Source organism: Phacochoerus africanus, chromosome 12 (assembly GCF_016906955.1).
Source record: "Phacochoerus africanus isolate WHEZ1 chromosome 12, ROS_Pafr_v1, whole genome shotgun sequence".
Taxonomy (NCBI): Eukaryota; Metazoa; Chordata; class Mammalia; order Artiodactyla; family Suidae; genus Phacochoerus; species Phacochoerus africanus.
In genome coordinates this window covers 32,962,371-32,989,365 of record NC_062555.1, presented here as the reverse complement: position 1 = coordinate 32,989,365, position 26,995 = coordinate 32,962,371, and the positions used below count along the sequence as shown (strand labels likewise).

At 47.8% G+C, this 26,995-nt stretch overlaps 1 protein-coding gene across 1 annotated transcript in view; it reads right to left on the bottom strand.

Annotated features, from left to right (window-relative positions):
• The window catches only part of FBP1 (fructose-bisphosphatase 1), a 33,754-nt gene extending 23,378 nt beyond the window's left edge, over nucleotides 1-10,376 (bottom strand). The window contains exon 1 of the mRNA XM_047755274.1: nucleotides 10,054-10,376. Within this exon, the coding sequence (XP_047611230.1) occupies nucleotides 10,054-10,223 (170 nt within the window). The 5' untranslated portion in view covers nucleotides 10,224-10,376. The remainder of the gene's footprint in view (nucleotides 1-10,053) is intronic.
• Nucleotides 10,377-26,995: the final 16,619 nt, after the last annotated feature.

The window sequence follows — 26,995 nt, the reverse complement described above, 5'->3', positions numbered from 1 at the left end:
AGGAAAAAGAAACAATTCTCTTCCACATTTGAACCAGCCATTGCTCCTCGAAGTCCCCAAAGGCTAGAATAACAAGAGCCTCCACCATGTAAATAATCCAAGGAGCAGGGTAACCCACCTACAGAATCACTAGGGAAGGGGGCCGGGCTCCCAGCCAGTCTGCTTACGCCTTTGCTGGGCCCGTTAACTAGGGCTTCAAAAATGAATCAACAGTGCTCCCCCCACCAGTTCCAGGCAGACTGCAGGAGGGCTCAGCTTGGTTTGCTAGGAGCTTCCGTGTCAGCCGTTGTGAACAGGAGGTGATGGCACCAAGTGCCCTCTTGGGGACTTGAGCAACGCTTATCATCTACCCTCTGGTTCCTTCTCAGACCCGTTTCCAATTTGCTGCTCCCTGGGGTCAGAATCAGGCAGCCAATCAAGCTGCAGGGATGTGGGGAAACCAAAGGCCTTGCAGGTGCCAACTGTGCCTGACAATCAATTGAGAAAGACAAACAAGCTGAAAGGGGTGAAGAAATGGGTTGACCCGAGCAAGTTGTAAACCTCTAGGCTTAACCCCCACCCAGAAAAGGAGTCCGTAGGATTTGGGCACTGATCCTGCAGGGACAGGGGTCTCAGCTTTTGGGGGATTTTTTTTTTTTTTTTTTTTTTGAGCCACAGGGTGCAGCAGCTTGATGTGGGATCTCAGTTCTCAGACCAGGGACTGAACCCTGGGCCACAGCAATGAAAACACTAAATCCTAACCACTAAACCATCAGGGATCTCCCAAGGATGTTTAGTTTAGTTTAGTTTAGTTTTTTGGCTGCTCCTGCAGCCTGTGGATATTTCTGGACCAGGGAATAAACTCAACCCAAGCCACAGCAGTGACAGTCATGGATCCTTAGCCCACTGAGCTGCTAGGGAACTCGCCAGGGATGTTAGTTTTGACTGAGCCAGAGACTTGAAGTGATAAGGAAGCTTTTCCTAAATGGAAGTTATGACAGAGGGGAAAGGCAACATCATGGGACTCTGGACCTTGGGAGTTCAAATTCCAGCTCTGCCACATGCTAAGCAACCCTGCACACAAGTCTCTTAGCATCTCTGATCTTCAGTAAAATGGGAATCTACTGTATCTAAGTCAGAGTATCTAGAGAGGGGAAGAGAATGAGTTGACATAAGTAAAGGGTTGAGAACAGAGACTGAAACTAAGGAAGTGAGCAAGAAATGGTGCCGGGAGTGCCCGTTGTGGTTAGGATTTCCCACTGTAGCTCAGCTATAACAAACCCAACTAGTATCCATGAGGATGTGGGTTCGACCCCTGGCCTCACTCAGTGGGTCAGGGATCCGGCGTTGCCGTGAGCTATGTTGCAGGTTGCAGATGCGGCTCGGATCTTGTGTTGCTACAGCTATGATGAAGGCCAGAAGCTGCAGCTCTGATTTGACCCCTAGCCTGGGAACTTCCATATGCAGTGGGTGCAGCCCTAAAAAGCGCACACACACACACACACACACACACGCAAAGAAATGGTACCCTTTCCATCCCTAACTCCCCTCAGCAGTAACACAGCCTTGCTAAGAAGCAAGGTGGGTGACAACAAGAACATGACACCAGAGAGACCTGGGTTCAAATTCTGCCTTTCCCTCTTACTGACTATAGGACTTGCATCAAGTTGTCTCAGCTCCTTGATTTTTTTCTTTCCAAGCTTTGTAAAGATGAAGGCCAACCCATCTGATGCACCTAGTTCATAGCAGCCATCTTTTCTTTTCCTTTTTTTTTTTTTAGGTCTAAATAGCATTCCTGGGCTATTCTTAATACAGAATGAATGGTATGTCTGTCCGAGGACAAGGGAATTATTAGGGAAACAGACTGATCTAAGGTGTTACATCTGTTCACCATGGCTATGACTTGGCACATGTACTGGGTATATTACAATGGGACAAAGTTCAAGTAACCCCTGTAAATGTGCATTTTACTAACATGAATCCACTGCAAATGCAAGATTGATAAGGCAGGTCAGGAGACCTCATTTTCCCAAGAGGATAGGGGCCTAATTAATTCAAAATTATACTTACCATATTTTAGGTATATAGGTACCATTTTCTAGCTTCACTGAAGTATAACTGATGATTTAAAATAGCGTATATTTAAGGGGCTCAACTAGGGAACTATTTCCAATCTCTTGAAGATAACATGAGAAAAAGAATGTGTATATACATATATATGTGTGTGTATTATATATATATATATGATTGGGTCAATTTGCTATACAACACAAATTGGCACAACACTGTAAATCAACTATAATAAAAAAAGAAAGAAAAAGAAGATTGTAACTGTTCAGGATGGATATGCTAAGTAGCTGGATCATCGTGGACATCGTTATTTTTTCCTTTTTTTTTTTTTTTAGGGCCACACTAGAGGCGTATGGAGGTTCCCAGGTTAGGGGTTGAATCAGAGCTACAGTTGCTGGCCTACCCCATAGCCACAGCAACGCCAGATCCGAGCCATGTCTGCACCCTACACCACAGCTCACGGCAATGCCAGAGCCTTAACCCACAGAGCTTGCCCAGGGATCGAACCCACAACCTCATGGTTACTGGTCGGATCCACAACAGGAACTCCCGTCACTGGTCTTCATGGAGCCCACAGGCATCTACTAAGTACAGGTTGGTTGATGAATGGGAGGGGAAACGACTTTGAAACCAGTTTTGCAGGCAGCTTCTGGGAAGACAGCCAGCGCAGAACGGTGTCACAGGTAACTGACAAAGTACTCAAAGTTTACACTGGAGTAAAGTCTCACTGAGACTATTATTTCATTTGAGATGCTTATGACAGGTCACTTCAATTTTATTCAAATTAGTCAGTCCTGCAGCCCAAGTAGATCTAGGAGGGACAGCAGAGTTGAAGCCCCTGTGACTCTTCTTTTTTAAATCCCTAGAGACACAGAAGTTCTCTTTCTGAAGTTTGGGGAGGAAAAAAACAATCATTTTGAGAAGCAGCTCTCTGTCATAGCTCTTCTTTTCCATTTAATGTAAACCTCAATGAAAATTTGAAAAGCTATAAGTCATTTTAATTCATGCGACAGGAAACTCCTTAGAAGGATAAGTTCACTTGCCAGTATTTTAAAATCCTTAGAAATGTGGACTAAATGTTAGCATGGTTTTTCAGATTTGCCTGTGGCTTCTAGAGCTATCTCACAGCCATAAGTCTATGATTAATGATGGTCAGGGGAAAGCCTCTTTTAACTTTTTTTTTTTTTTTTTTTAGGGCCACACCCACAGCATATGGAGGTTCCCAGGCTAGGGGTTGAATCGGAGTTGCAGCTGCCAGCCTAGCCACAGGCACAACAACGCCAGATCCAAGCCGCATCTGCCACCTACACCACAGCTCGCGGCAATGCCAGATCCTTAACCCACTGAGCAAGGCCGGGGATCGAACCTATGACCTCGTGGTTCCTAAGTCAGATTTGTTTCCACCGAGCCACGACGGGAACTCCTCTTTTAACATTTTTGAAGCACAGCCCTAAATACAAAGGCAGGAGCCCTGGCTACCCTTAGGGATGAACTTTCCTGACTTCCTTGATTTGCTAACTAACTTCAAACTTTTTCCTTCTGAAGTCAGCACGACAGCGTGAAGCAGGGAGCCCTTTAACCGGCACCCACAGAGTCAAAGGGGAGAGAGTGTTGCCAGAAAAACAGGGGGAGGCAGATTATCATTTAATCCTTATCACAAAAGTCAAAGGTAACATGACTTGTTACTGATTGATGCTGAAGTAAATGACCAACGATTCACCCAGGCAGGATCGTCCAAGGGTCAGATCAGGAATACAGTTACACCCTCGGTACCCTCCAGTTCTGCATGGGCCAGTTTGGGCCCGTAGTTAGTTGAATGTGCAATTACGGAGAGCAGACTGTTCTCAGCCATTGTATGTAAAAGACATATCTGCAGAATTTGGTATCTCCGGGGGTAGGGGTGGGGGAGGGGGAAGGGCCCTGGAACCAAGAACGTTGAAGAAGAGGCCCCAACCAGAGCAGCTTCAAAAGCCACACACCTCAACCTTGGCCTGAGTTCATGCTGACCCCAAATATGCAAATCAGATGGTATGCAGCTGGTGGTGCTTCTGGTGTGGAAAGGAAGTTGCAATTCCTTCTTGGTAATATAGAGATGATAAAATAAATATAAGATACATATGATGGTTCAGTGGTTAACGAATCCCACTAGGAACCATGAGGTTGCGGGTTCGATCCCTGGCTTTGCTCAGTGGGTTAAGGATCCAGCATTGCCATGAGCTGTGGTGTAGGGCTCTGATCCCACATTGCTGTGGCTCTAGCATAGGCCAGCGACTGCGGCTCCGATTGGACCCCTAGCCTGGGAACCTCCACACGCAGTGAGAGCAGCCCTAGAAAAGGCAAAAAGACAAAAAAAAAAAAGTTTCCAAAAGTTGGAATTCTGCAAAATTGAAGATAAGCTTAAGCATGTATTAACGGACCTGTCATTCTAAAATTAAAACTAGTTATCATTTTCTTCCATCAAACAATAGAGATGACTCCATATATAAAAGCAACTTTTCTGGACACCGAAAGGAGCAGGATGGGAGGAAGGCTCCTGTAACCAATCTAAGGGTGCAAAGTCCTCTTAATATACACTGTGGGAGTTCCTGTTGTGGCCCAGTGGGTTAAGAACCCTAAGAGTATCCATGAGGATGCAGGTTCAAACCTTGACCTTGTTCAGTGGGTTAAGGATCTGGCATTGCCATGAGATGCAGTGTAGGTTGCAGATGTGGCTCGGATCCAGTATTGCTGTGGCTGTGATATAGGCCAGCAGCTACAGCTCTGATTCGACCCCTAGCCTGAGAACTTCTATATGCCACAGGTATGGCCATTTTAAAAAAAAAAAGCATTTATATATGCACATATACATACACATATATTTTTAATATGTATACACATACATATATATATCTAAATACATATATACACATACACTGTGCTAGTCTAGAATACATCCTTGTTTTTTGGGGGGGTTGGCTTTTTTTTTTTTTTTTTTTTTTTTTTTTTAGAGCAGCACCTACAGCATATGGAAGTTTCCCAGGCCAGGGGTCAAATCAGAGCTAAAATCATGATGGTACCAGTTAAATGAACTCAGTTCATCCTCGTACAACTTTTTGAGGTTTAAAAAACCAGTTGTCTTAATAATAAAAATACCAGTCCTAGATCTAAATATTTTAAAAATTCCAAACATAAAAAAAAATTTTTTTAAATAAAAAAAAACATTTGTCTCCATCTTACAAGTGGGGAAACGGAGGCTCAGAGATGTTACACCAACAGCCCAAATCCTCTCAGAAATTAAATGGCAGAGCCAGGAATTTGAGCCCAACTTCATCTTTCTCCAAAATGTGCTCTTAAAGCCTTGCGTGGTCCTGTTCTCCTAAATCCGATCCTGATTTTCTTCTCTTCAATCCCCTTTGCCTTGGGGTGAATGTGCCAAAATCCAGTGGCCGAATCTGTAGTCAGTGCTTCATGCCCAAATTCCAGACTATTAAATCCAACTGCAGGCTGGACAATTTCTCCAACTGGATGGCCCTCTAATTCAAGTTCATAATTGTTGGAATCATCCTCCCACACTTTCCTAATCTCTAAAACCCAGCTCCTCCTTAGGAATTCTGCCTTGGTTTTGCTTTTGGTTTTTTGGGTTTTGGTGGGGTTTTTTGGCTACACCTGCAGCATGCAGGAGTTTCTGGGCCAGGGATGGAACCCAAGCTCTAGCAATGACAATTCTGAATCCTTAGCCACTAGGCCACCAGGAAGCTCATGTTTTGTTTTACTTCTTATTTATATATTTACTTTTGTCTTTTTAGGGCTGCACCCACTGCACATGACGCTTCCCAGGCTAGGGGTCCAGTCAGAGCTGAGGCCACAAGCCTACACCACAGCCACAGCAACTCGGGGTCTGAGCCGTGTCTTCAACCTACACTACAGCTCATGGCAATGCCAGATCCTTAACCCACTGAGCGAGGCCAGGGATCGAACCTGGGTACTCATGGATGTTAGTTAGGTTTGTTAACCGCTGAGCCATGACAGAACTCCTTGTTTTACATTTTAACAGCAGGACCTGTTCTTTGAAAACTTCCTTAGCTGTTCTTCTCCCCTAACCCCCACCTAGACTTGCCCAGGTCCTCCCTACCTCCCCTTAAATCCTTGAGCTCTAGATGATGCTTTTCTCACCTCTCCCCTCTTCACCTGGCTTTCCACATGTCTTTTTTTTTTCTCCTTAATAGGGCCGCAGGTGCAGTATATGGAGGCTCCCAGACTAGGGGTCAAATCGGAGCTGCAGCTGCCAGCCTACACCTCAGCCACAGCAACGCCAGATCCGAGCCGCATCTGCAACCTTCCCCATTAGCTCACAGCAACGCCAGATCCTTAACCCACTGAGCAAGGCCAGGGATCGAACCCACAACCTCATGGATACTAGTCAGGTCCGTTACCGCTAAGCCACAGTGGGAACTCCCTTAGCTTCCCCTCTTTAAACTGTACTTCCAGCCATACCTGCCCCAGATTAATCTCCAGTAATAGCACTGCCTTACTCAAAACCCTGCACCACTCCCCTTTGTTAACCCCACCCCCGAAATAAAGTACTCACTCTTTTGCCATTTGATGTTCCCTCAAAGCACTCACAATGTAACATCCACAAATGCCCCACCGCTATGAGACATGAAGTACTCCAGGCTTCGAACTGAATGAGCAACTCTTCCTCTCCTTTCATGACAGCCCAGCCTAAAATGGTCTCCAACCACCAGGCCTTATGACCATCTTTTCCTTCCCATTGCAAATGCCCGTCTTTTTTACAAGAATTTTTAGGCGTTCCCTTTGTGGCACAGGGGTTAACGAAGCTGACTAGGAACCATGAGGTTGTGGGTTCAATGGGTTAAGGATCCAGCGTTGCCGTGAGCTGTGGTGTAGGTGGCAGACATGGCTCGGATCCTGACTTGCTGTGGCTGTGGCTGTGGCTGTGGTGTAGGCCGGCGGCTACAGCCCTGATTCGACCTCTAGCCTGGGAACCTCCATGTGCCAAGGGAGAGGCCCTAGAAAAGACAAAAAGACAAAATAAAATAAAATAATAAAAAATAAACTTAAAGAAAATGTTATTTATTTATTTTTTCATGGCTGCACCTGTAGCAAATGGAAGTTCCCAGACCCAGGACTGAATCCCAGCTGCAGCTGCCACCTACCCCACAGCTGCAGCAACACCGGATCCTTTAACCCACTGTGCCAGGGCCAGGGATCAAACCTTCGCCTCAGCAGTGACCAAAGCCACTGCAGTAGGATTCTTAACCCACTGAGCCACAGTGGGAGCTCCACAAGTGCCCATCCTGATGCTCCACAATCCTTTGCACCCACATCGTACTTTTGGCACCTCTTGGAAACTATCTTTCAGAATCTCTATGCTTTTATAATCTATTCTCATAATATTTTTTCCTACAGCATAAGCTCTGTGTCATTCTCAACTCTCAGGCCCTTCCAGAAATATAGAGAGAGGAAGAGAGGGAAAGAGAGAGAGAGCTTGAAAGGGGCGAAGAGGAGAAAGAGGGGGTGGGAGAGGAGGGGGGAAGAGAGTACCAGCTCTCCAGTCTCTCTGTTTATACCCCTGATGTGTGCCTGATGGGGCGTCCTGGCTGAGATCCACGAACTGGTCCTGTGAGGTTCCTGCAAACCTGCAATCATCTTATCCCTCTGGCTAGACGTCCTTCTAGGGCAAGTCATCAGCATTGACAAGTTCTTTGCAGGCATGCTGGCCTTTTCATCCACAATATCAAAGCCAGGAATGAATATAATTTGAAGGCCTAAGTTGAGATCTTGTCTTTTGCCCCCTGCCTAACTACATCTGATGCGGAGATAGTCAGACTCTAATTTTCCCACAGGAGTATGTAAGTGTCCTGTCAGCCACCCATGTGACCACACATCAATACCCATTTCACAGCTACAAAGGTGTTGGAAATAGTCAAAGACCAGGGACATGTCCAAACATACAGGAAATACCAAATAGCTTGTGACATGGCCATGCAGCGGAATACCACACAGCCTTTAAAAAGGAGGTGGATTTCACGGCCTGACATTGGAGGCTGTTCCCTATATACTGTTGAATACTGACAGCAAACTGCAGAAGAATACGGTAAGTGTGATCCCATTTTGTTTGCTATTTACAAACAGTCACAGGAAAACAGGTATCCATGCACAAATTTATATGAGTATAAAAAAACATCCAGTAAAATAACCAGTAAATTATGAATAGTAAATATCCCAAAGAATGTATAGATGTGGGTTTCACTTTTCCCTTCATGCTCTTAAATTTTTGTTGAGTGCAACTTATTAAATAATTTATAATTATAGCAGCAACAATATTTTTAACATGATATTTACAGGTACCGAATGTAAAAATAATAATTCCTCTAGCCAAAATTAACATCCTTTGTCTAGATCCTACTCCACAAATCCCACTACCTAAATCCCATTATCAGGTTATTTAAAAGGTGGGAAAGCCTGCTGTGGCACGGTGGATTAAGAATCCGACTGCAGTGGCTTGAGTTGCTGTAGAGGTGTGGGATCGATCCCTGGCCAGGGAACTCCCATACGCCATGGGTGTGGCCGTTTAAAAAAAAGAGGGAAAGATACACTTCAAAGCAGATCTTATGTTTCCAAGTCTCTTTAGGGTTGTGACAAGCACTCTTTCTAAAAAAGGCCCCTGCTCTTCAAAGGCATAGAAAGCTGTGAGGACACCTATACTTACTGTAAACTAAATTTAAAGTAAGACTTTACTTGAGTGTTTCTTAGAGCAAAAGGTCCTCAGAAATGGCATTAGGAGGAGTTCTTGTTGTGACTCAGAGGTAACAAATCCGACTAGCATCCATGAGGATGCGGGTTCGATCCCTGGCCTCGTTCAGTGGGTTAAGGTTCTGGTACTGCTGTGAGCTGAGGTATAGGTCACAGATGTGTCTCAGATCCTGCGTGGCTGTGGCTGTAGCTAGGCTGGCAGCTGCAGCTCTGATTTGACCCCTAGCCTGGGAACTTCCATATGCTGCAAGTGTGGCCCTAAAAAGCAAAACAACAACAATAACAACAAAAAAGAATAAAAAAGAAATGTTATTAAGAGAGGTCACAGGTGAAATAGCAATGGAATCACCACCTTCCTAACACACTGTCCAGACCCATCTCCCAGCAAAGCCCATCCCTGCTAGACATCTGAAAATAAATACAATGATGATACACCACTTCCTTAAAAGTTAGCTCTACCAAGCCACCCTGTAGGACCAACAGCTGACCAGGAAAGGGATCTCGGCTACAGGGGATGTTCTTTTTCAGATCGGCTATGCATCGTGCACAATGTTTAAAGTGTCCCTAAGTGATGGAAAGGAAGGAGTGTGGGCAATCTGAAAACCCAGGTCCCCTTCAGCAAAATCGAGGACCAGTCTAAAAATAAAATACCCGTCATACATATCAGAATAAACGAAAGGGTAATTGCTTACTTAGAGAAAAAAAAAAAAAAGCCTCACAAGAAGGAGCCCTTTGAATCCCCATGTCCTGTCCTTTTGCTACAACCCAATATGATCTGTGGACCAGCAGCCTGGGCACCACCTACCACAGAAAAACTTCCTCCAAATGCAGACTCTCAAGGCCCACCCTAGCCCTACTGCAGCCCTGTGCACACCAGCCTTGCGGCCCCTGAAGGCTCTGAACTTGCGGAGGTCCTCCCAGCCTGCCTGGGTGTTCCCCTGCTCCTAACAGGACTTGTGTAGGGTCAAGGAGATGTTGAATGAGAAACCTGACTTGGGACCTCTATTCCAAAGGGAGTGAAGGAGGTCAAAGCACAGAAAGGCTTTGCGTGTGGCTGGGCAAGTTTTTGCAGAGTGGCTCCCAGAGAGAGAGAGAGGGATCTCTACTGTCAGACAGAGAGGCTGGGAGCAGCAGCATGAGCAGCAGCAGAGGATCAGACATTGGACTGCCCAGCGGTCCCTAACCAGAGAAAGAGGTCACGGTCATGGCCGAGGGGCGAGGAAGGGGGGTTGCGGAGACCTGACTCACAGGTGTGCGATGCCCGCCTTGCGGACTGCCGTGGAGATGGCTTTGACCGCGGTGCACAGCGAGTTGAGCAGCTGGGTCATCTCGCCAGTGCCGCGGGCCTTCCTGCCCTCCTCCATGACGAAGCGGGTTAGGGTGACGATATTGGTGTCGAAGGCCGCCTGGTCCGTCATGCTGAGGCCGGGCTGCTGCGCTCTGGGCTGCAAGGTGCAAGCGGCAGGTGCGGACGGCGGGACACGGCGGGATAAGGTTGGAGTGCGCCCTCAAGGCCGCCGGGTGTCAGCACAGCTCGGAGTGGCTGGATCCCAGCGGGTTGCCCCGGAGAGCCTATAAGCGCGGGTCACCGCCCTCCGCCCCCGGGAACACCTCCGCGCTCCGCCCCCGTCCGCCCCAATGTCCGGGATCCACGTCCAGTCTCGGTTCCTCCAACCACAGGGCGGTCCCCCAACCCCTGCAGCCGGCCGCCACCTCCGCTTCCTCCGCTGTGGCCGCGCCACGCCTCCCGCGGAGCCAGGTCGCTAGCATTGCCAAGGGCGACTCTGGGCCACCTGCATGGTTTCCTTCAGTCCCCTCAACCCCTGTGCCACGGAGGTGCAGTCCTGATCCCACCCTCGCAATCCCCAATATAAAACGTAAGTTCAGAAGGTTAAGCCAGGTGCGCGGTGCAGCGCAGCTAGCGAGAGAAAAGCCTGAGCTGCAAGCTTCAGGCTCTAGGCTCTAACTGCTGTGGCACCATCGCCACCTGACATTTGCTGTCTGTTATCTGTCCACCCCTACTTGGCCTGCCACCTGGCTCTTCCGACCAGCTTCAGGAGACGTGATTTCCCCTGTTTCTCAATTGTCTGACGGCTCTTTTGGAGGGCCCTGCATTCAGACACCTTCTCAAGAATCCTATAATTTGAGCTTTATTGGGGACTTTTGTTTCTAATCCCTGCGTTTGGCAGAGAAAATAGTCACAGGCACAAAGAAGCGTCTTCTGGACCACACTGAGGCCAGAAGCTCGACAGGTGCTACCCATGACCGCCTCATAGGCACATCGCTGCTGTCCTAAGGCAGCTCATACACTGATTCATGCAACGTTTATTGAGCGCCTGCTGTTAACCAGATAATGCTTTGAAAGCTATCTCCCTGTCTCCTTACTTGTGACCAGTAATAAATGCTTCTGCTTTCATGGGATACACTTGGTGTGTTCATCGGCTGAGCACTCCAAAAGATGGATCCGTTGAATCCAGCAACAATTTCTGGTGACCCTGGTAGGGCATGTGCCCTGAGGAGGGACAAAGGGAGCTGGCCACACTGGAGTGAAGTGGACTTGTTGTCTTCTCATGTTGGTTGAGTTCTCTTGGTCAGACATGGATCTGCTGAGTGTCTACTGGTTCAGAGACTGCTCACCAGCTGGCTCTCTGTGGGCAAAGTGGCGACCTGAACGGATTTGTTCAGTACCCTCAGACTTCCGGGGTGTTGGGGGGCAGGTGAGTAGCATCCAGAACTGCTGCTATAATAAGTACGGATATCGCAGTAGTCTCCCGTTTGATTAAAGCAGAATTTAAGACGCACACAACTGGGGTTGGGATCCTCGTTTCACCCTGGGTTCGAGCCCAGGGTTCTGATTTCTACCACTGGGAGGTTGCATTCCTTCTGGTGGAAAACTAGCGACTTCTGGGTTTGGCAGCCACCTTTTCTGTGACTGGGGAAGGTTGAGTTCCTTTATAATAGAAAACAAGAGACTTCTGGGTGCAGGGAACACAGGTGTGGATAGGGTTTCCTGAAATCACTCTTCCCAGTGGCAGAAACTAACTGCCAAGCTTGGGTTCGAGTCCTGGACCCTTGGTCTCTAGGCTGCTTTCACCCTGGGTTCGGGTCCTAGGGTTTATGTTTTGTCCTGTCCTCTATGTCTGATTGGCTTATCTGTTAAAAAATTAGGTGAAACTGAGTTCCTCAGCAACTGTAGACAAAACTAGTTTTAGGCTTAGGATGAGCAAACTTTGGAATCTTAAACTCACATTAGTCAGCTCCTGAGAATGGCATTGCTGTTCCTGACTATGGTCTGTTGGGATGTATTTTAAATTGGAAATCTTTTGGGTATCAACCCATGACAAAAATAGATGATGTGGAGTTCCTGTCGTGGCACAGTGGTTAACAAATCCTACTGGGAACCATGAGGTTGTGGGTTCAATCCCTGGCCTTGCTCAGTGGGTTAAGGATCCGGTGTTGCCGTGAGCTGTGGCGTAGGTTGCAGACACGGCTCGGATCCCACATTGCTGTGGCTCTGGTGTAGACTGGCGGCTACAGCTCTGATTGGACCCCTAAGCTGGGAACCTCCATATGCCGCGGGAAGCGGCCCTAGAAAAGGCAAAAAGATTAAAAAAAAAAGAAAGAAAGAAAAAAAAAAACAGATGATGTCTCTAGGTCCTGTTGCCTAGCCCTGATATTCATTTAGAAGGTCAAGAAAAGTAGCCAGAAAATGGCTCTCTAAATCATAACACCATCTTGCAATTGGATCTTTACTGTAAAAGTTTTTTAAAAAATTGGGGCAAGATCCCACATGTACAGTGCCTGATGACATTTTACCAAAATAAGGCACTGCACGAGCACCAGATATAGGGGCCAGGATCGGGAGCCATGTCTGCCACTGACTCTGCATGGGATCCCCATGAAAACGTGGATAGAGGAGTTGCCGTCGTGGCGCAGTGGTTAACGAATCCTACTAGGAACCATGAGGTTGCGGGTTCGATCCCTGCCCTTGCTCAGTGGGTTGATGATCCGGCGTTGCCGTGAGCTGTGGTGTAGGTTGAAGACGCGGCTCGGATCCCGTGTTGCTGTGGCTCTGGCGTAGGCCGGCGGCGACAGCTCCGATTAGACCCCTAGCCTGGGAACCTCCATATGCCACGGGAGCGGCCCAAGAAATAGCAACAGCAACAACAACAACAACTACAACGACAAAAAAAGGCAAAAAGGCAAAAAGACAAAAAAAAAAAAGAAAACGTGGATAGAGCCCAGCCTGAGCATTATCAAAGCCTCCTACTTAAGGCAATGAAAGCTGTTAGCTAGAAACCCCAAAACTGGGGGGAAAGTTAGAAACATTCAGCAGGAGTCAAATGAAAACCGATTTGTCCTCTTATAAAGAATTAGACGATGTTGGGAGTTCTTGTCGTGGCTCAGCGGTTAATGAATCCAACTAGGAACCATGAGGTTGTGGGTTCGATCCCTGGCCTTGCTCAGTGGGTTAAGGATCCGGCGTTGCTGTGAGCTGTGGTGTAGGTCGCAGATGCGGCTCAGATCCCACGTTGCTGTATCTCTGGCATAGGCTGGTGGCTACGGCTCCGATTAGATCCCTAGCCTGGGAACCTCCATATGCCATGAGAGCGGCCCTAGAAAAGGCAAAAAGGCAAAAAAAAAAAAGAAAGAAAAAAAGAAAAAGTATTAGACGATGTCTCTGACAGTACACAAGTTTGTTTGTTTGTTTGTTTGTTTGGTCTTTTTTGGGCTACACCCAACACTTTTTGGATGTTTCCAGGCTAGGGGTTGAATTGGAGCCACAGCTGCCAGCCTACACCACAGCCACAGCAACGCCAGATCTGAGTTGCATCTGCAACCTACACCACAGCTCACAGCAACACCGGATCCTTAACCCACTGAGGGAGGCCAAGGATCGAACCGCAACCTCATGGTTCCTAGTCGGGTTCTCAACCTGCTGAGTCACAAGGGGAACTCTGGAGAAAGTAGAGTCTTTAATAGTTATTGGAGCCACTTGGCCTTGACCACTCTTAAAAGGAAGACTGCCTGTCGTGGTCTAGGCACGTGGGTCAGAAGAAGAATTTCTGGACTCCTATTGGGGTGAAAAGAAAGAAGAGTTTATGCTACTGGCATACCAGGATGACTTCCTGACAATCACGGAGAGCCAACAAGGAGCACGTGGTCATGTCTGTTTTTATAGCCCAGGGAGGAAGAGAAGTCTCGTGATACAACTGCTGACCTGCTGATTGGTTGCGGAAAGAGGGGTCTTAGGATACACTTGCTGGTGGTTTGGGGGCATATAGGGCCCCTATAGGGGCAGGGTGAGGAGTGGGCCACATACCTTTCTTAGTAGGGGCAGGAAGGTGTGGGCCAGGATGCTCAAGGTGGGAGAGGGGGCATTACAAGGAGATTGATGGGGCGATGATAAGCTTCTGGTTATTCTCATCTTGGTTGGAGGCTTTGAGTTCTATTTCCCTTAAGGGGCCCTGAAGCCCAACACTGCCCAAATGGGAGTGTACTGTTCAAGAGGCAGCAGGCTGATCTAATAGGAAGTTCTTTCTAGAACCATTGGCATGTGGACTAGGACCCAGCACACTGCTGCCCTCCTTCCTGGATGTCCTGAAGCATCCCATCCCTCTGCTAGGATGGGACCTGCTCTCGAAGTAAAAGTCTCTGTAAGTGTTGACCTAGTGCAGGGGCATATTTCTCAGGAGGGAGAAACACAGCTTTCACTAGCCCTGCGAGAGGATGTTGGAGAACCTGAAAACTTAACGGCCCACATCTTAGAGACAGTGAACACGACTGTATGTGCTCAGGAGCAGAGAAGACCCCGTCAGTCGTATGTTTGCAAATATTTTCTCCCATCCTGTAGGTTGTCTTTTCATTTTGTTTATGGTCTTGGTTGCTGTGCAAAACTTTTATGTTGAATCAGGTCCCATTGGTTTATTTTTGTGTTTATTTTCATTGCTCTAGGAGGTAGAAGCTATTCTTTTTTACACATCTAGTCTTTACAAGACCAGATGTCCTCCAGAAGCAATGCAAAGCCCACCAATCCTTTTACCCACCCTCAAACCTCCCCTGTGTATCTTAAGATGCTTACACGTATTGAGAAAAAAAATTCTGGTTCTGAGATGACGAAAGTTTCTTCTAGGAGGAACTTGCATATCAGGAAGGTAATTATTGTCTTCTATTTATTATTACTATTATTATTATTATTATTTTTTTAGGGCCACATACATGGCATATGGAAGTTCCCATCCTAGGGGTCAAATCAAAGCTGCAGCTGCCTTAACCCACTGAGCAAGGCCAGGGATCGAACCCACATCCTCATGAATGCTAGTCATGCTTGCATCCACTGAGCCACAAGGGGAACTCCCAGGAAGGTAATTCTTATCAAAAGAAAAAAAAAAATGAAGAGGGTAGGTAATTCAGAACTTGACTTGTCAAGGACAAATACACACCTTAAGTGTCTTCTCCATACATGTTAGAAAGATGGGTTAAACCATCTAAAGAGGTGGTTTGCACCTGCGATGGAGCATGATGGAGGATAATGTGAGAAAATAATGTATATAGAGGTGTGACTGGGTCACTTGGCTGTATAGCAGAAAACTGACTGAATACTCTCAACCACCTATAATGGAAAAACTAAAAATCCTTTTTAAAAATAAATAAAAAGGTGACTTTGGTTTGTTTCATCTGCCAGAAACTCAGTTTGAATCCAACCTCTTTGGGTAAGTTTTCTACTATTTTACCTGATTCAGGGCTGAACCACGTGTCAAATGCTGCTGATGAGTCTAGCAAGATGAGAGCTGAAAAGGGCCTGCTGGGTTCAACAGTGGGGACCTGGGTGCTGATGCTTGGGCCCCGGGGTGTCAGATGAGGGAGCACTGGGGGAGGCAAGGTGGTGGTACGAACAGGAAAGATGGTGACAGTCTTCTCAGAGCCCCACCCCTGCAGACATCAGGGAGAGCAGACCCTTTGAGGACCCACTTAACCCTTTGTTCCTTGGGCCACTTTTCAAGAGAAACACTGCAGAGCATTAGAAAGAGATGGGGAGTGGAACTGACGGCCTGAACCTATCCAGAACCCAGATTGGAACTTGAACCCACGTGTCAGGACTCTAACCCAGCCTAAACACAAACTGGGACTTAAACCCATGGTTTTAAACTAGAATCACTCACCCTGTGTCTGGACTCACTGAGGTTCAGGTTCTTTATGCCTCTGCGCAGAAGGAATTCAGCGAGAGACAAAGTGATACGCAAGAAATGGATTTACTAAGATAGGACACTTGTAAGATGCAAGCAGGCAGGCAAGGAAGCTCTGCCCCGAGGATCCAGTGGGCTACAGTTTTATCCTCCAAGGGGAGTGGGGGTTGGAAAAGCCCTCCTCTTCCTTTCAGGAAGTAGAAGCTCCTCCTTAGTATGAAGGTGTGTATTCAAATCCGCAGAAGGGTGGTCCTTAAACTCTTGCCCTTGGTCTGAATCTGAATGCAGGCCTCATTGCATCCCCCACACAATGACCTGAGGCAATTCTCTTGCCTCCATTAGTCAAGTAAGCTTGCCTTGTGCTGACAGCTTTCTTGAGCAGTTATTAATTTACAGTGATCTCCCAATGTCCCCGAAGTTTCCCTCTTTATCTATGGTCCTTTATCGGGACTGCAACCACGTGTGCCTAATCCATCCCTATCAGGAGGGCCTTAGAAGAGAAATATTTCCTCAAATATAAAATTTGTAGTGTGGCATGCCCGCTGTGGCTCAGCAGGTTGAGAACCTGACTACTCTCCATGAGGATGCGGGTTCAATCCCTGGCCTCACTTGGTGGGTTAGGGCTCCAGCATAGTCATGAGTTTTGGTGTAGGTCACAGATGCAGCTTGGAACTGGTGTTGTGGCTGTGGTGTAGACTGGCAGCTGCAGCTCCAATTCGACCTCTAGCCTGGGAACTTCCATATACCACAGGTGCGACCCTGAAAAAAAAGAAAGAAGGAAAGAAAATTTGAAATGTTATGAGTACTATTTTTGGCCTAGCAGCTAGTTATTGCAGCTCTATTCAAGAGTTTGCCCATTATGGGTCATTTATTCCCTTGGGAGTTCAGGTTTGCTAAGACTGTACGTGTCATCTCATCTAGCCCAGCCCTCCTGAAGTTTTATCCCATGGACACTGGCTTTAGTAAGAGGAGAACTGCTCAAGACCGGGGTTGGGCAGGCCTGCTGGATTCCCAGCATCAGCTCTCCCCAGTCTGGAGATCTCAGTTGTGTACGCAATCACCCTAAACCTAGTTTATTTGTCTGTAAATTAGGATGGTTGGTCTAGCCGGAGGGGTATCATGAGCAGGACAAGATACGCTGGCAGAGAGCTCAACTCCCAGCCAGCCACAGAGGACACACTTGGTCCACGGAAGAGACCCCTGTCTAGCTCAGCTACTGATGCCCTGTTATCCCCAAGGATGGGAAGCCCACCACCTATCAGGAAAACCATTGCCCTTAGTATAAATGAGCTAGAGCCCTGCGGGCTCCTGGGCACACAGGCCTTTCTGGGTCCTCATATCTTGTTTTTAGGGAATAAGCTTCAGCCTCCAAGACCTCCCCTGAGTTCCAAAGGGCAGTTGCTAATCAGGGAAGGGAGGGGAGGCAGAGCCCAGGGAGGAGCCGTCAAGAGACAATAGTGCTGCCTTGAGGCAGGGTCCTGGTTCCTTCTCCAGCATAGCAATATCTTTGACTCTTTCTGCAGAACCAAACCCCCAACAAGTGGAAGAAGTACTGGATGACAGTTTAGGGACCAGCAGAACGAGTCCTGGGGCCACTAAACACCAGCTTTGAAAGACAATGAGAGCTTGCCTCTCCCCTGATCCTTATCTACGACCCTATGTTGAACACCCCAAACTATAAAAACACCTTCTAATCTCTCCCAAGGAGGGGCACAGTCTTTAAGGCCTTAGTCTGCTGTGGCCCCCCTTTGCCTGGCAAAGCAATAAAGCTATCTTTTTCTCCTTCACCTAAAACTCTGTCTCTGTGTTTGTATTCAGCACCTGTTGACAGAGGCTGAGTTTTGACAACATTAGGAATAGGCCATGTTGCCTGGTGCTCCGTACATAGACTCTGGAGCTAGAAGACCTGGATCCGCGTCCTGACCTTACCCCTTACTGGCAGTACAGGCCTGCGCAAGTTACTGCTCACACTGAGCAAATTTTTGTTCATCTGTACTTTGCGTCTAATGATTGTAGCCACCTCATGAGATTATACAGTGATGCGGGTATGGTATTTAAGAACCATGCCCAGCTCGTAATTATTACAGCAGCTGCCCAGCAGCCCTGCACCACAGCGTATCAGCTCTGGTGACAGCCCTGTGGCTGTCGTGTACCAGCTCTGGCGACAGCCCTGTGGCTGTCGTGTACCAGCTCCAGCAGCTCTGTGGCTGCAGTGTATCAGCTCTTCTACCGGGCGAGAAACCAAGCCAGTCCTTGGAGAGTTGGAGAACTCAGGTTTATTAGGCAGATGGGCTCAGAGGAGACTGCTCTCCAGAGTCTGATGCCCGAAGATGGGTTTCACAAAGTTTTTATGGGCTACCTCTTCCAGGTCCATGCTCAGCTGGTCAGACTGGAGTGAGGTCAGGCAAAGCAATAGATGCAGAAACAAATTTACAGAGTAGATGCGTGGGGGAGGGTGGTTGGGGCAGTTGGCTGGACTTTCCTTAGTCATCATGGCGGGGTCTCTCCTTTCTACCTTTTTATTGGGACATTTTCTCCTACATAATAAGCACATGCTACATAAGTATTTCCTTCTATTGTATGGATATTGACAATGTTCCTGAACTCAGGAAGCCAACACTTGAGAGCAGAGTGTTGGTTAGAAAAGGAAGGTTACTTTATTCAGGAGGCCGGCAACCTGGGGAGAAGGTGAACTCATGTTCAAAAACCAACTCTGAAGATTCTGCTCGACCATGAAAAATTTTAAAGGGACAATCATTTGGGGAGTGGGTCCGAGTCTTCATGATCTTCCACTACGTGCATGTGTTTTTCTGATTGGTTGGTGGTGCGGTAACAGGGCGGAGCTCCAGGAATCTTGGGCTCAGCCAGAAGTTACCATCCTTCACCTGGATGGGGGCTGGAGGGGGAACCAGGATCCTGCCCCATGGCTGCACCATTGTTTGTTTGTTTATTTCTTTCTTTCTTTTGTCTTTTTGTCTTTTTAGGGCCATACCCACAGCATATGGAGGTTTCCCAGGCTAGGGGTCTAATCTGAGCTACAGCTGCCAGCCTATGCCACAGCCACAGCAAGGCCAGATCTGAGCTGAGTCTGTGACCTACACCACAGCTCACGGCAACACCGGATCCTTAATCCACTGAGCGAGGCCAGGAATCAAACCCGAAACCTCAGGGTTCCTAGTCAGATTTGTTTCCCCTGCGCCATGATGGGAACTCCTGCACCATTGTTTCTTGACTGCTTCTCCATTGTTTTTGCATCCCTTCCCTGACTCAGCAACTGTTTGAATCTGCCCTTTGGAACTCAGGCAAAGTCAAAGAGGCTGAATGAAGCCTATTTTCTACAAACAAGAAACGGGGGACATGGAAAAGATTTGTATCTGGAGGGTCCTGCTCAGCAGAAGAAAGTCTCCTTATCACAAAGGGGCTGAAAGGACATGGGGGTGCCTGTTGTGCCGATACATCCCCTCCATCAGGTTGTTGGCTGTGGCTAGCTCTTTTCTGGCTCAAGATAAAGAAACCCATCATCATGGAGTTCCCGTCGTGGCGCAGTGGTTAACGAATCCGACTAGGAACCATGAGGTTGCGGGTTCAGTCCCTGCCCTTGCTCAGTGGGTTAACGATCCGGCGTTGCCGTGAGCTGTGGTGTAGGTTGCAGACGCGGCTCGGATCCCGCGTTGCTGTGGCTCTGGCGTAGGCCGGTGGCTACAGCTCCCATTGGACCCCTAGCCTGGGAATCTCCATATGCCGCGGGAGTGGCCGAAGAAATAGCAAAAAGACAAAAAAAAAAAAAAAGAAACCCATCATCACCTGGGGGTGCTGAAAGAAAGGTACCAGCAGACAGTGGGCACCTCCATACATGGGATTTCTCCCTTGCGCCTCTTGCTGCGTCTTGCTGGCTGCAACAATTTCTCCTCCCCTCTCATCACAAAACGTACACACCTCACACAATACTACAGATTCAAGCAGTTTGTGTGGCATTACCAACTTTGCTACAGCTCTAAGTCCTATGAGTAAGAGTGACCAGCTATTTCATCACCAGTTCCAACCCTAGGGCATCCCCTTTGCTTTTTGTCAGAGGCAGGAAGTTGAGCACAGTCTGGGTGATCACGCACCACGCCCACCACCCACCCACTGAACCCAGGGCATGTCTGGTTGCTTCTCCCACACCCCAGGACCATGAGTGTGATGGAGAAAAAGTACCAAGTGGATGCTGAGCGAGAGAGGAATGACAGCAGTGACACCTTCTTTAGGTGAGCACCGGATCCTGTGACTTCAGTGGCCTCATGCAGATAACAGATAAGACCTGTAATCTCGGAAGCTCCTGTCATGGCGCAGTGGAAATAAATCCGACTAGGAACCGTGAGGATGCAAGTTTGATCCTTGACCTCGCTCAGTGGGTTAAGGATCCAGCGTTGCTGAGAGCTGTGGTGTTTAAGTCGCAGACGCAGCTTGGATCTGGGTGCTGTTGTGGCTGTGGTGTAGGCCGGCAGCTATAGCTGCAATTAGACCCCTAGCCTGGGCACCTCCATAAGCCACAGGTGCCACCCTACAAAGTAATAAATAAATAAATAAACAAACAAGGAGTTCCCGTCGTGGCGCAGTGGTTAACGAATCCGATTAGGAACCATGAGGTTGCGGGTTCGATCCCTGCCCTTGCTCAGTGGGTTAAGGATCCGGCGTGGCCGTGAGCTGTGGTGTAGGTCGCAGACGCAGCTCGGATCCTGCGTTGCTGTGGCTCTGGTGTAGGCTGGCAGCTACAGCTCCGATTCAACCCCTAGCCTGGGAACCTCCATATGCTGTGGGAGCGGCCCAAGAAATGGCAAAAAGACAAAAATAAATAAATAAATAAACCATGTAATCTCTGGAGCAATAGAAACTAAAGAGCCAAGCCCTAAAGCTGCCATCTATTTAGCAGTTGCCAAGGGCCTGGCACTAACAGAGGGTTGCAGATGAAACCTTAACCTCTCATCAATCCATCATTACTCTTAGGTGGCTTCTACTCATACTCCAGTCTTTCCAGATTGGACCTGGGGCTTTTCTTTCTCTCTCTCTCTCTCTCTCTCTCTCTTTTTTTTTTTTAGGACCGCGCCTGTGGCATATGGAGGGTCTCAGACTAGGGGTCACATTGGAGATGCAACTGCCAGGCTACATCACAGCTGCAGCTACGCAGGATCCGAGTCACATCTGCAACCTACACCACAGCTCAGGGCAAAACCAGATCCTTAACCCACTGAATGAGGCCAGGGATTGAACCTTCATCCTCATGGGTACTAGTCAGATTCGTTAACTGCTTAGCCACGATGGGAACTCTGGACCTGGGACTTTTCAAGGTCAAAGAACTTGTCGAAGGCCTGTGGTCAGCTAGGAAGTGGCAAAGCCAAGGCTCAAACCCTCATCTGTCTGATTCCAAACCCCACGTTCCCACTAGCCTGCTGGTTCCCTACCAAGTGACAGTCACCTCGGTGTTGAGGCTCTAAACTTGCCAACTACAGCTGCAAAATTCTGCTCTACAAACCGTCCACCCATTAGCTCTAGACCTACATTCATTCATTTACTCAACAAATGAGTCATTGCACACCTGCTGTGTGCCCAAACTGTGCTACATGCTGGGGTTACAAGGTGAACAAAACAGATCCATCCCTGTCTGTATGAGGTGTACATTCTTTGCAGGAGAGAGAATCACCAAACAGAATCACAGAAGAAACAACGACGCAAAGCCATTTCAGGGAGCAAAGTGTGCTATGAAGCCTATGAAATAGGGCAATGAGCTAGGAACTGAGCACAGGAAGATTTCTTAGAAAATGACCTTTGATTCAAGACTGAATGACAAAAAGAATGGGGCAAATGAAGAGCTTATATAACACAATGTTGTGAATCATCTATACTCTGATCAATATAAAAATTTAGAAAAAAACCCATGCCTATCATCGAATCACTTTGCTGTATACCTGAAACCAACACAACATTGTAAATCAACTATTTTTCAATAAAGAGTAAAATTAAGGAAAAAAACCATATATATAACTGAATCACTTTGCTGTATACCTGAAACTAACACAACGTTGTAAATCAACTGTTCTTCAGTAGAAATAAAAATTAAGGAAAGAAAAAAGAAAAAGGAGTTCCCAATGTGGCACAGCAGAAATGAAACTGACTAGTATCCATGAAGATGCGGGTTCAATCCCTAGCCTTGCTCAGTGGGTTAAGGATCCAGCGTTGCCATGAGCTGTGGTGTGGGTCACAGATGCAGCTCAGCTCCTGCGTTGCTGTGCCTGTGGCATAAGCTGGCAGCTGCAGCTCCAATTCAACACCTAGCCTGGGAACTTCCCCATGCTGTGGGTGCGGCCCTAAAATAGCAAAAAGAAAAGAAAAGAAAAACCCCACACATATAACCAAATCACTCCATTGTATACTTGAAACTAATACAACATTGTAAATCAAGTATTCTTCAACAGAAGTAAAAATTATGGGGAAAAAAAAAAAAGCCCTATAGAAGAACATAGAAGAATAAGCAGAGAGGGCAGCAGGTGTAAAGGTCCTGAGGTAGATAGACATAGGCTGCTGTATTCAAGGAAGAGCAAGAAGAGGACCAAGATGGCTAGAAGAGATGGGGGAGGGCTGGGGGAGAGCTGTTGAAGATAAGATGGGAGAGGGAGGCGATAGCAATGACCAGATGATGAAAATCTGAGAATGGACCGGGGGTGGGGGGTGGGGCAGGCAGAAGAGGGGAGCCTGGCGGAGGGAGTTCCATCCAGCATCTGCTTGACTGCCTGTCAAATGTGTGCAGACTCCCATCGTCTTTTTCTCACGGGTCTTTACTTCTCCACCGAGTATTTTCAGTTCCCTCAAGTGATCCTCATACTTTCAGTTTCTGCACCTCTTCCTCATGTGGCAAGATTCTGCCGTCTGTCCTGTCCTGCCGTGGACCACTCGCCACGTCCATGCTTTCCCTTCCGCTCCTCCTGCTTCATCCTGTGCCCTGTGGTCCTTTTTCCTACCTAAAACCTTAGCTTTCTTTTCTTACCCCTGCTGAGAGCAAACAGGCTGCTTGTTGAAGAGAGAGGCTGAGTCCCGTGCACTTGCAAAAAGGGGCACCTATGAGGCTGGGATGACCCTTCATGGGTGTCCAAAGCTGGGGAGAGGGGGGCCAGAACGTCCATCCCTGTGTCAACATGTCCTTGGCTCCAAACAGCTGTGGGAGGGGTGTGGCATGGGACAGGTGGCTTTATTCTGCCCAGTCAGTAGTCCCAGGGGCTGGGGAAGAAGTTCTTTGTGCTCAGGGAGGAATCGGATCATGTGTCACAGCGTCCATTCTAACAACCAAAGACTAGGACCTAGGGCGAGGAGAGGGTCTTTCTGCTTCTCCCAGCTTTCCTTTCCCCATGTGTCATCACTCAGGGATTCTCCTCTTGAAGAAGCATATGTGGCTACAGACAGGTTTACTCTCCTGCCTAGTGACATGCAGGAATAAGTAGCAGAGTGGGGACTCGAACCCAAGCACAAGCACTAAACATATTTCTTCTTTCCTTTTTTTTTTTTTTCCCCAAGGGCCACACCCGCAGCATACGGAAGTTCCCAGGCTAGGGGTCAAATGGGTGCTGCAGCTGCTAGCTTACACCACAGCCACAGCAATGCCAGAGCTGAGCCAAGTCTGTGACCTACACCTCAGCTCAGAGCAACGCCAGATCCTTAACCCACTGAGCGAGGCCAGGGTTCCAACCTGAATCCTCATAGATACTAGTCAGGTTCTTAACCCACTGAGCCACAATGGGAACTCCCCTTATTTCTTCTTTATCATGGGATGAGACAGAAAGAGAACCTCCAGATTCCAGGACCAGCTCTGCTAGAAACCAGCTGCTCTTAGGAATGACACTTAATCTCTGTGGGCTGAGCTTCCTCATTCGTAGAACAAGTAGGTGAAACAATGTTTTTGCAAAATGCCTTCCTTCTCTTACATTCTTTGACTCTGAGTAACAATAATAGCTAACGTTTGTTGGGTGTTTAGTATACGCCTAACAAATGATCTCATTTAATCCACACACCCGCAGGAAAAAGTGTAGCCATGATTCCTCTTTAACACAAGAGGAGCCTGTGCTTGGGAGAAGGTAAGTAGCTCTCCCAAGGCCACCCAGCTGAGAAGCAGGGGACCAGGTTCCAACTCAGATAAGCTGACTCAGGAGCTCTCCTCTCAGCCTGTTAGCCATCCAGGGTCTCAGAGTCCAGGTCCTGCGTGAGGCCCTGCTCTCTCCTGCCTCGAGCCTGGGCCACCTGCTGTTTCCTTGCATGAAAGTGTCCACTCCTCTCCCTGAGCTCTTTTTTATTTTTATTTTTTCCGTCTTTTGGAAGCCACACCCATGGCATATGGAGGTTCCCAGGCTAGGGGTCTAATCGGAGCTGCAGCTGCCGGCCTACACCACAGCCACAGCAACGCTGGATCCTTAACCCACTGAGCGAGGCCAGGGATCGAATCCAAGTCTCCATGGATACTGATCAGGTTCATTATCACTGAGCCACAACAGGAACTCCTTCCTGTTCTCATTTGTCCCTGGTAATTCTTGGCCACCAGGGAGCTGCCTGAGGCTGGGTCAGTTACCCTTCTGCCCTATGAAACTTAGCCATCTTCTTCCTATTACTATTATACTTACTCCTATTCCTATTATACTTCCTATTTCTGTTATACTTCCTATTATTCCTGTAAAGCACTCTGCACCTTCCAGCTTAATCTTGTGCCCTCCACACTGGGCACGAGCTCCCTGGAACTTGAGCAGGAACTGTCCTTGCTTTCCTAGGACATACGACAATGCATCACACTGGAAAAGGATCATGTCTTCACTGAGAGCAGCACTGGCTGAGGAGAGAGCAAGAGAGAAGGCTGGAGTTCCCAATGTGGCTCAGCAAGTTAAGAACCCAACAGAGTGTCCATGAGGATGCAGGAACAATCCCTCGCCCCACTCAGTGGGTTAAGGATCTGGTGTTGCCGTGAGCTGTGGTATAGGTCACAGATGCAATTTGGATCCGGCATGGCTGTGGCCGTGGTGTAGGCCGGGGGCTAGAGCTCCCATTCAATCTCTAGCCTGGGAACTTCCGTATGCCGCAGGTGTGGCCCTAAAAAGACAAAAGAAAAATGGAATGCTGCATCCCCTCAACTGGTTCTAACTTAAAGACCAGGATGCTGAAAAGACACAGGATGGTAGACCCATAGTGGGTCTCACTGAAGATACTTTTGTGATCGATGAACAAGGGACTTTGTCTAAGCTATCCTATTCCGGCTACACAGCGTTAATTCTGAATTAGCATACATACCACGAAACCTATTTTTCCTAATTCCTGAAATAAAAACCCTGAGTTTTCTCCTCCCAGAAAACATGTTAGTGACTTTTTTCACTTATTATTACTATCTTCATCATCGTATGTATGAATGGCTCTGATGGTCTTTGCCTTAGTCTTTAATACAGCACGTAGCAGGTGCAATACAGATGTATGGAGTGTTATACATGCAAATAACGGTGCATCGGTGAGAGGTGATATGTACATGGAGATGCCTCAGGAGACAGGAGGAAGGCAGAAGGTAACTGAGAGGCATTCACGGAGGGAGTGAAGGGGGAACTCAGGTTTGCTAGTCATCCTCTACCTTTTCGTGACCCACCAGCCCCTTCATTCCAGCCTTTCTTTTCCAGTGTAGCTCCTACAAGGCATCATTTCAATGACATTCTTGGTAATACTCACAAACGCTTGCCCTCTCGTCTTTCTTTCTTTTTTTTTTTTCTTTCTTTTCTTTTTTCTTCTCTGTATGGCTACACCCATGGCATATGGAAGTTCCCAGGCGAGGGGTCCAACTGGATCTACAGCTGCAGGCTTGTGCAACAGCTACAGCAACGGCAGATCCTTCAGCCACTGAGTGAGGCCAGAGATCGAGCCAGCATCCTCATGGATACTAGTTGGGTTCTTAACCTACTGAGCCATAATGGGAACTCTATTTTACTTTCCTTTCCCCCCCCCCCCTGTCTTTCCATCTGCTCCGCCAGGATTAAACCCCCTTGCTCTTTCCCCTGGACACTCGGCTAGAGAAAGTCGTATCAGCTGATTATGAACCAGAGATTCATAAACTATATTTTGCCCTTGGCTCCGTGGGATGATTTTCCCAATCCTTTCACTCACCTCTTCTCAAACCTCCAGTCCCTCACCTCCAGTTTCACTGATTAAATACAAGTTTCGGCAGAAAATCTAACCACGTCCGCTCCCATCTGACCCTCCTTCCCCCTCCTAAAGCCGATCCTGCACCTGAGCCTTGGAGGTCGCCGGCTTGTCTTCTGGGCACACCCTGCCCCACTGCTGCTATGCATCTCCTTCATGTATGTTCCGCTCCCTCCTCTCAAATGGATCTGTCTCATCCCTGGTGGAATACACACCAGTCCCGCACATCTTAACAGGAAAATAAACAAAATCTTTCCCGTGACCCCCGTACTCCTCTCCAGCTACCGTTTCAAGTCAAGTCCCTTGAGACAACTGCAAATAGGGTCAATGAGTATAAAAACTCACTCCATTGCACACCCAGTTGAGGGTGACCTTTGACCTCCCTTGGCCCATTGAATGAACTTGTGCCAAGGTCACCGATGACTTCCATGTTGCTCAACTCAACATACATTTTCAGTTCTCCTCTGGACTTCTCAAGAACATTAGACGTTGCCTGTCGGCTGCTTCCTTTTCCTGCAACACTCTCTTGTTTCCTTTGTCACACACCCTCCGGCTTTGTCATTTACCCCTTGGAGCCCTTCTCGGACCCTTTCCCTAGGAGTCTCCCAAGGCCAGCTCGTGGCTTTAATAACCATCTGTTCCCTAATAGCTGCTAACTCCAATCTCCATCTCAGATCTTCCCTCAGAGCTGCAGATTCTTTTATCCAATTTCTCCACATTTTCAATAAGCCTCTGCCCTTTTTTAGAGCAGTTTCAGTTTCACAACAAAATTGAGAAGAAAGTACAGAGATTTCCCGTACACGCTCTGCTCC